General features: G+C 41.3%; 1 protein-coding gene across 1 annotated transcript; it reads right to left on the bottom strand.

Moving 5' to 3' along the window:
- Positions 1 to 902: 902 nt before the first annotated feature.
- faah (fatty acid amide hydrolase) lies at positions 903 to 9,865 on the bottom strand. The gene is made up of 15 exons (XM_062394683.1): positions 9,549 to 9,865; positions 8,662 to 8,775; positions 7,296 to 7,436; positions 7,060 to 7,193; positions 6,705 to 6,911; positions 6,572 to 6,612; positions 6,319 to 6,443; positions 5,356 to 5,481; positions 5,154 to 5,251; positions 4,555 to 4,654; positions 3,811 to 3,854; positions 3,643 to 3,682; positions 3,451 to 3,559; positions 2,464 to 2,609; positions 903 to 1,637 (listed from the first exon to the last, which is right to left on the bottom strand). Exons 1-15 carry the CDS (start codon positions 9,762 to 9,764, stop codon positions 1,515 to 1,517), a joined length of 1,764 nt encoding a protein of 587 aa, XP_062250667.1. The 5' UTR covers positions 9,765 to 9,865; the 3' UTR covers positions 903 to 1,514.
- Between the last annotated feature and the right edge of the window lie 168 nt (positions 9,866 to 10,033).

The following is a 10,033-nucleotide window of genomic DNA, read 5'->3' as shown; positions in this document are numbered from 1 at the left end:
TGAAGACCTGAGTCTCTTCACTGCCTCTTAAAGCTTAATGCTCCCTGACTGAGTGGCACAGTGGAAGCCACACTCTCTCTCTCTCCATGTGCCACAGATAATGCTAAGAACAACCTCTCAATTCCAGCTCTCCTCTCCTCGCCTAATGTGCCCTCCTTCCTCTGCCACACGCACACACGGCCATTTCCATTCAATCACGACACGAGTGCTAACACAGGCGTCTGTAATGGAAAACGCTAACGTCGTCCCTAATGGTTTCCCATCCCTGGAGAGTTTTTAAAACATATGTAAATTTATGTAAACCCAACAGAAACACATATTTACAATAGCACGGGAGTAATCACAATACGACGACATTGTTCGCCGGCCTCGTGGATGGAGGCGCCATGTGTCATTAGTCTGCTTTATCTGTTTTCAGTTTCCTGTGATGGCATCAGGGCCACAATCGCTCACAATAGGAATGAACATGATCTGCACTCATCTGTGGCACAGTGATGAAGAGGCGGAGGGGACGGTAAAAGAAAGTGAAAGAATAGGGTGTGAGGCCTCACAGCTGCTGAGTGAACGATGGTGAAGGCACATCAGGAAGTTAGTTCATTTTAGAACACACTTGGGTTTGAAGTAGAGTTTTTATGAAAAGCTGCAAATATCAACTCAAACAAATGAACTGTGGAAGGAACAGTGGATCATATCCGCTTCTTGGCTCTGACATCAAAAAACAAATTCTGTGTTTTTACCTAGTGTACATGAAGTGCACAATAATGGTTTTTTATTCATTTTTGTAAGTTTTGTTTGGCTTTATTAAGTCTGCATATATTTTGGAGTGGGCATTGATAGATGAATAATGTTTTATACTGTTGAGAAATACAATTCGAGTTAAAAAAAGAAAACCAACTGCAACATTTCAGTGGTGCTTCCTCTGTGAGAAATAAGTTGTTTTATTCTCAGACATCAGATCACAGTAAAGTTTTAAATTCAGACATGATCAACAATAAAAAACAAGTCAGTGTTCGTTATAAATTCAAATATAAAGAAATGTGGTCACGGTGCCTCTTTGCCCAGAAGTGAATTAAATGTGTCCATACTATGTTGTATGTAATATGAAACAGTGCCTCAGATCAAACGTTAAGCGTATTTCACCAAATCAGATACTTGAAAGAAATCTAATAATATTAAAAACCATGTCAGTAAGATTGTTGTGCCAATAAAAACACAATACAATTAAATTTAAAACATTAAAGATTTGTCAAAGAATGAGTTAAACACAAAACAAAAACTCCATAGGTGAACTTAACTAATTATCTTCAGTTAACCTATATTTTCAAAAACCCAAACAATCTTTCCCCAGAAATAATGTTACGTGCATCAACTTCTTTTTCAAATCTCATATTGGGCTATTCACTTCTTCAAAGATCATCTTCATCAAAAAGTGATTTTCGTCGCAGGCTTCTCGTTTGTGTTTTCACAAACCTGAAGTCTCTGAGCTTTGCAGTTCCACCTGTGGCCTCCAGGATTTACTTCTTGCTCTGTTTGACCAGATGCTCCACCTCCCTCATGAGACGCAGGCAGAGCTCGTCCTGCCAGGGCAGGGCGACGCACTGCACCGCCACAGGCAGACCCTCACCTCCAGTCACAGCCTGAAAACAAACACACACACCCAGTCAGGCAACAGTCAGTAAACAGCACAGTCTGCTGCCTCCACCTGCTGACCAACTGTGGAAGCACAGTTTTAAGAGGGGGACTAACTAAAACTTTAAAAGGGATAGTTCACCCAGCAATAAAAATGCACTCATTATCTACTGATCCCTATGTCAAGTCCAATATTAATGTCAGAGATTCCGGACACTCATATGAAACCACACAAACAGTATGGAGGCATGTTGTGTTTTTTCATGTTGTTCATTTACGTCTGAAGATAGGTCACAAATTTATTCATTTGTATTGGATTTGGATGAAATATTGTTTACCCCTGAAACTCCGAAAGTCTTTTGTGGACACAAACCCTTCACCAAACCCGTCGGCATAACGGTGAGTAGATAGAGCGAATTTGTATTTCCCGGTGAACTATCCCTTTGAGTTTGGGACTGAGCACAGAAACACAAACTAAATGAAGGTGTGCCGTAACAAACAAAGTCTGTGAAGTGACTCAATATTGATTGCGGGAAAGTCAATCCAACAAGTACAAAGAGACACAAATCAACGAGACAGTGATGAAAAACCACCAAAAAAAGTGTCAAACAAAATGAAAGTAGAAATGCAAAGTGGATACAGGGAGATCGTCATCTCATCATTACAACTGACAGTCATTTATTGGTGTTGAATACTAGAATACTAGCGGGTGTATCTTTAGCATTTATTTATTTCACTGAAGAATCTTTTAATAATATTATTTGAGTCTTAACAGAATAGGACCACTGTCTTACGTCATTTGGCAGTCATCTCGCTCTGGCCGGGGTTTCTCACCTCCTTATAGAGCTTGTCCCAGCGGTCCTGATAAAGGCCCTTGTAGTGCTTGAGCTCCTCCTCATCCTCTGCAGTCACCGTGGTAACGGGAACCACACCGGCCGGAAAGGTCAGGAGATTGTAAAGCATCGTGTTCGTGAGGACAGCTGGAAGGAAAGACAATAGAAAGGAGTTAGTCACTGGGCTCCACTGGGTTGTTGTTTTCACTGTTCTGTATGGAGATTGTCAGTAAGGTGACTTTTTTTGTGCTGTTGTAAAGTGTTTAATCTCTTTTGGCAAATAATTCTGGTACATCCACGTTTGCATCTTGATGTAATTATCAGAAGATAATCGCAGCATCATAACCTCCGCCAGTGCGGGAGGTCATGTTTCGGTTTTGTTTGTTAGTTAGTAGGATTATGCAAAAACTTCTGGAAGGATCACCATGACACCTGGTGGAAGAACGCGGTACATATAAAATAAAATAACTGTTACATCTTGGTGCGTATCAGAAGCAGGGGACACAGCGTGTTTTCTGACATTTATGCAAATGTCTCACTTCATAATGCCGGGATCCTAGAAATTGGGTCCAGACAATAAATATTATTATTAAGCAGGTGATGTGTATTTTACATGCGTATAATAAAAGAGAGATTTGCAGAACATTTGTGTCCATATTCTAAGTATCTGATATCAAATTGGTGAGAATGTTAATCAGGAGGTATGATCTCTCCGATTCTGATCTTATCAATTTCCCCCAGAGCAAACTCACAGGAAGACAGGCGGCAGCTTTGAATAATTTTTACGGTGTCATAATATTTTTGATGACACTTCTTTGAAATAAGTACAGAAAGATCATTATGACAGTATTACCAGAACCATCCAACACATTTAAGTGATGTGTTCCTTGTAATGTAAAGCTATCCACGATTTATAGAATTGATCAGCAGAGACAGTCTCCCACACTACACCCATGCAGTTATTTGACATTAGTAAAGTCTACCGTACTGGTAACTTTGCCGCAGTATAGGAAGTTGAAGGCAGGTCCAAACATAGGGCACAGCAGCACGTCTATGTTGCATTTTCTCCAATCTTCTATTGTTTCATGAATGTATTCCTAAGGAAAACAGGTGAGAATTACATTTCCCCTTGAATGCATTCAGAAAAAAAGAATAACAAGTGCCTGAGGACAAACAGTACCTCGACAGCAGCGTGTTGCTTCCACAGCTCTGGAACAGAACTGGCAACGAGACAGAGAGAAAGGGTCAGTACGTTCTGACATTCTTCCCATTACATCAGTGTGTGGTTACACAATCGGTGTTCACACAGCAAACCCGAAAGCACAAAACGTCAAGGCAACTCTCTCACCTGACTCCACTGATACCACTGAAGATGCTAGAAGCACGAGGAGCCTACAAAACATCACATGAAACAATAAAGAAGAAAGATTTTGTGACACAATCAATAATCACAGTCATTTTCCAACTAAGTGTTCCACAGGATGATTATTACTGACATGGATTTTAAATGTGAGGTCCTCATATCTGGTCAACCAAACCACATGATATTCTGAGTCACCTACAGTTGATAAAGAATTGGCTGCCTGTCAATTTCCGTGTAAGTTTCTAACTTATTTCAAAGCATTTTGTGTTCTGTCATCACACAGTGTATAAACCAGTAGAGCTCCCTTGGGTCCTCTGGTATGATGCTGGTCCAAAGTGCAAGACAATACTTATGTGAGGCAGCTTTACTTTTTCTGCTCCAAGCTGCTGGAACACTCACCCTGAGGACCTGAGCGACGGCCAGTGTGGAAATCTTCAAAACACAAGCTTTAAGCCCATCACTTTAGTCGGGTATTTAATTAAGTACGTAAATAAGATTCTAGTAAATTATACTGGTCTGTTCACATTACTATAATGTGATTTTATCCCAATTTTATCGAGTTTTTTCTTCCATTGATTGAATTTGTTTTGAAGTTTTATTGTTATTTTAGCTAAAAGCTATTCTTTGGAATTTCACTGTCAGCTTTCTTATTTGGTTTATCTCATTCTGGTTGAATCAGTCAATTTTGAAGCACTAACCTTCATCGATCAATCGATTGAATGAACTCACCACAGGCCTCAGGAGGAATGAGAGGGTTCTCTTCACCCACGTAGGTAGAGAGTAGGGAATAATCTGTGCTTTGAGACAGGGGTCCAGAGGACTTCCCTCCCTAAAGCAGAATCGATAAGACATCATTGGAAAAAGAAACAACAATCTAGACAATGAGATTACTCATATGTTTATCATACTAGTTAGGAAGCAGCTATGTCAGGTTTAACACAGTTTCAGTTTTTTTTTAATATATATATCTTGTATCTGTAATCCGCTCAGCTTCAGTTCCTTGAGACCAACTGACACTTTGACCGGGTTCAGCCGCTCCATAGAATCTCCTTCTGAACAAGGTTTCAGCTTCTTGACCTTTAGCCGTCTCACCACAAAACGTCCCTGTGTAACGTCCCTGGTTGTAGTTTTAGTGCAAGTGTAAATATTAAACATGTTTAATTTTGAGCTGTTGGTTGATGAAAACAAGAAATTTCACCTCGAGGTCTTGGATCTTATGAAAAGGATTTAACACATCTGGAGACTGAACACTGCAGCTGTGCGCATTCATTAAAAACAATCTTATTAATACTGACTGAACTGTTCTTAAAAAGGACATTTCAACCCACAGCTTTTGTAGCATGGTGGTTGCTCCATCTGCGAGGATACCCTTAACCAACAGCTCTTCTGCAACATGTCTGATCTTCAGGGGTTGGTAAGGCACCAGCTAAAGGCACAAAGGACAGGAGCAGTGGCTGCATTAAAAACAAACACTTAACGCGCCACATTTAGGCCAAACGGTGCGTGTGTCAGGGTGTGGTTTGGTCTCACAGTGTGGCCAGCTTGCTCCAGGAGTGCCTTGACTTCCCTGATGGCTCGGGCCGTGCTTGGTGTCGGCTGCACGTAGCCGTCGCTTTCGAAGTAACCGATCCTCAGAGGTTTGGTGCTCTGGTACATCTGGGAAAAAATACATTTGCATTTTATGAAACATTAAACACAGAACGGTTTAACTGTATTGACAATGAGCTCAGAGTATGTGTTTGAATTAGCATTGCCTGCTAAAATTCACTCTCTTTTTTTCAAATCATGATGACAAATGATGATGAAAAAAACGACATGGATAGTTATCTGCCTTCATGTTTCCATTACACTGGTGGATGAACCTAACTCATTATCATCCCAGCAGAGCACATCACTCCCTTGTGCAAAGACCAGGAAGAAAACCCCTCATGGGAGATTTCCTCCCCATGAATTAGCAGTTAGCAGCTTGTTTCTCTTCTTGACTCTGTATGAGAGGAGTCAAAATTTAAGTTGTAGAATCGTTTGTGTAACTCTGATATCTGATGTGAAATCTTACTAACCTTGAAACCTCTTTATCAACATCTTGTATCTTACAATTACTTCTGAAAAAAAGGTGTTTCAGAAACAAATTACCCACCCAAATATTTTTTAATGAGGTTTACTTGGAGTATTATCTATTATGCACGTAGGATTTACTGGCATCGAGCTGTGGAGTTGCATTTTTCATCCAACTGACCCTGCTCTTCCAAGCATTAGTAGAAGAACCTACGCAAGTATTTACGTAACACAAAGGGCCCTCTCTGGAGCATTCTGTCTGTTGGCAGGTTCCTTTTCAAGGCCATTGGTTATATCCGACCCTGAAGCATCACTAAAGCTCTCTTTCTCACCAGATTCAAGGGTATAAGGACCGAGGGCCCATGTTCTCCACAGATTGTTAAAGCCTTTGAGGCAAATGTGTGATTTCATGATACATTAAACTACAATTAGACATACCTCCACATTAAAGGGTATGGGTGGAACTGTAGGGTCCAGGGAAAACATGTGGTCACTCAGCAGAGCCTGCATACACAGAGCCAGACTTTCCACATCCCTCGCCATAGGTCCAGCAGAGGACGGCACTAAGTTTATAAGAATATAACAGTGGTCAAATGTAGCTGGCGACAGAAGTAGTATCGCCAGGTAATAGTGATGAAACTCTTTAACGTCTGCAGCAGCTTTATATGATGTGTTGTGTATTTCCTCTTACCTGACTTTTGCCCTCCGTAAATGGGCCTCACACCTTGTGTACTGACAATAAAGAGGACAAATAAAGATGTAAGTCTGGTGGAAAGAGTCGTGACTGCGGAGGGAGTCTCCGTAAAACTGTGTCACGTACTCACCTCAGCCGACGTGCTGTTGGCTTGAGGCCACAGATCCCACAGAAAGCGGCAGGGATGCGGATGCTGCCCCCTATGTCACTGCCCAAACCCAGCACAGAGCCGCCTCCCCCGATCAGAGCCCCCTCGCCACCAGACGAACCTCCAGAGGTCTTCTGGAGGTTATGAGGGTTAACGGTCTGCCCATAAATAGGGTTACTGCAGTCAAAGCTGGAAGTTAGGCAATAAAACACAGATAAACATAAGTATCACAGCATCAAAACTCATAGTACGCTTTTGTTTTAAAAAGTACACAACTGCGCAAGTCTGTGCGTGTCACCCCTCTAACACTTAACAACTGGGTTGAGGAATGATTTACTTAAGTAGGGCTTGGGGTAAGTTGGTTTTCACAAAGGGAATAGCTCCTTGTCTCTTCAGAACTTCCACAAGCACGCCGTCCTCCTGGAGGGGCTGGTCCAGATGAATGACCACCCCACATGAACAGTCATGATTCTTGTGTTCACACATGTAGACAAGGCAAAGAGAGCAGGGTTAGATAACAGCAGATCTACCGGAGCTTTGTGAAGCACATGACAATACATGATCACAAACTACCTTATAAGCAAAGTTTTCCTTGATGCTAACTGGAACTCCGTACAAGAGACCCTTCTTGTTGGAGTCGAGAGTCTTCAGCTGATCGAAACTCTCCAGCAGAATCCCTGTGCAGCAGTTGAGCTTTTTGTTTACATCCAGAGTCTGTAGGAAAACAGAGGACAAAACAAATAGAAGTAGGAGGAAGAAAAATAGTTACTTTAGTTTAATCTGCTGGGTGTCAACAGACTTATAGGAGTTGGTGTGTAAACTGTAGCATGTTAGATGCAAGGACATCTTGTCCTTGCAAAAAATGAAAAATGTGGTGGTGCCATAGACTGTACCTGAAGATGGAGGACACCCCACCACTGCCCCCAAGTCAAGAAATTGAGCTAAAACATCCTGGATATACGAACGCCGCCATCTTTCTCAATTGAAGCCAAAGTCTAAGCACTAATGATCGGAGGTGGTCACGTTCTCAACCAATCGCACTTCAGAGTCTGCTGTCAATCATAGCTTTTCATCCTGTTTTTATATAATCAAACGAATAATTCAAACATAACTTACTAGAAAAATTGACACATTAAACCGCTAAACAAATGTGTTAACTTTTCATGTCCTGGAAACCTCTCACCAAATGCCTGAGGGGGTTTTGCATATTGAAATATCATAGGAGACTTTTATTCTTGCAAAATAAGCCTCATCCAGGTGTCCGCAAGCCCCGACATTCAAATTCCACTCAAAAAGGCATAACTTACATCAAGTTTTTGGCCTAAATGCCACTGTTGGTTGGGCGAGAGCTTGTTTGGCATGTATTTTTTAATTCCTGATGCTTATTAGCAATGACCTGCAACACACATGCGTTTCCTTCACTCTGACGGTTAGCTGACAGGCAAACAGCCAGAAGGGAACACCCTGAAAGACTTGTTATTGTGAGAACTTTTTGTGAGCACATTCTGTCAGCTCTGACGGAGCTCAGTATTTATCAGGAGGACGACAGCTTTACCCCAAACTATGTCCCCTATGATCCCTGACTGTATGTGTGGAACAGTTGACCTTTTGAATGCGTAGTAGAACACTTCTACTCATGTTGAGAAACTACATTATTATTTTGAGAATGTCTCTCATGATTTTTGAGATACTATATTATTAAATAAAGTTTCTCATTATAATGATCTTTTTTTTCTTTTTTCTTTCAACCGAAGGGCAGAAATGGGCTTCTGCACAAACCTGATTCAAAAAGCAGCAAATAATTCAGTCTAAACTGTGGGTGAATACATTTAATGATTGGACAGAAAATGATTGATTAAGTTAGTGGGAATTAAATTGTAATGTGTCAATGGTTGTTTTTCTGTGCTGCATGTAGGGATGTTGTGTTCGGGTACTGAACCTTTTCCATGTAAGTGTAGAACACTTCCTCGGGGCTCAGCAAGCCTTCCTGCAATTGCTTGGTCAACTCCGAGAGGGTCAACGTCAAGATGAGAGCAGAGTCGGTTGCTGGATGCTAAAGGACACACAGATAAAGTCATTGCAGAGTGGATAGTAATAGTTCAGTACAAATGACAAATGAAAAACACATCAACCTACTTATGACTATCCACTGATCTGCTATTTTATGTCTAAGTTAAACTGTTTTAATAGGTTAAGTAGAATGGAGACTAGGGCTGGAGGATAAAACAATCAATAACTTTATAATTTATATCGATCGCAAAATAAATTAGGTCCAATACATATTGATGTTTATTGCTTATGCATTGTGCAAACACAGTGGGGAGGTTTAACACATGATTGATCTATACCTCAAATTTACAAAACGTTTCCTGCTTTTAAAAGAAGAGTTTAAAAACACAACATTCTCTCGAGAGCTAAATTTATCTGGATAATTATCAATTTGAACATTTTTATCTTTACAAAAGGTTTGGCCATATGGCCCAGTCTGGATAAAAATACAGAAATGGAAAATGTTAAGTGAAAGATTAAATTATGAACCCCCAAGGGGATGTTATTAAAATCCTTACATTATCTGAGCAAAAGTAAAAAAACAGGATATGTTAATATATATATCAAACATGTATAATATTATATTGTAGACATATGAGACGGAGAAATAGATGATGACATCTGGCACAGCTGGGACCAGTAGATTTAACCAAAACTTTTATTTTGTACTTACTGATTTTACAACTATTGTTTTTCTGTCAATGTAGGTGTGACGGTTACTTTTCCCTCATGAGACACCCCTTCCCCTCCTCTCCCCTCCCCTCCCCAGCAGCTCACCGACTCCTTGTACCGGCGCACAGCCTCCTCTGCCCGCTGCAGGCTCTCGGTCCTCCGCTCTCTGGCTCTCTGGATCTTAACCTTGGCCTCTCGGAAGCGGATCACTCTCCGGATCAGCAGCACCGCAGCTCCCGCGCCGCAGACGGCCCCCGCCAGCAGAGCCGCTGTCCGCTTGTCCACCTGCGCCCTGTGGACGAGCAGCTTCAGGTTCTCCATGACTCTCCCGCTGCCTCAACGCTCACGGATCAGCATGTGCCGTCTAGCGAAGCGAACATAGATTTTATTGACCTATCGTGACGTCATCTTCAGTCGCCATCTTGATATTCTTTTCTTTCTTTTTTTTTATAAGAAAGACATCACCATATTTGGACAAGAGGGAGGAGCCCGGGAACAACTTTCTACAGACCTCAAGCAATTTCCGGGTTGGAAGAATTAAGCCAAAAGCAAATGTTTGTTCTGTTGCTGACACTTTATGTAAATTATTA

This window comes from Platichthys flesus, chromosome 9 (assembly GCF_949316205.1).
Source record: "Platichthys flesus chromosome 9, fPlaFle2.1, whole genome shotgun sequence".
Classification (NCBI taxonomy): Eukaryota; Metazoa; Chordata; class Actinopteri; order Pleuronectiformes; family Pleuronectidae; genus Platichthys; species Platichthys flesus.
This window is presented reverse-complemented; position numbering and strand designations above follow the sequence as displayed.

What these genes read in the sequence shown, in the direction of transcription:
- faah (XM_062394683.1), bottom strand. Translation starts at nt 9,764, where the DNA reads ATGGAGAACCTGAAGCTGCTCGTCCACAGGGCGCAGGTGGACAAGCGG. An exon ending in TCTACACTTACATGGAAAAG is followed by an intron (nt 7,437 to 8,661) that starts GTTCAGTACCCG and finishes GTTTTCCTACAG; the next exon opens with ACTCTGGATGTAAACAAAAA. An exon ending in GGGACAAGCTCTATAAGGAG is followed by an intron (nt 1,638 to 2,463) that starts GTGAGAAACCCC and finishes GTTTGTTTTCAG; the next exon opens with GCTGTGACTGGAGGTGAGGG.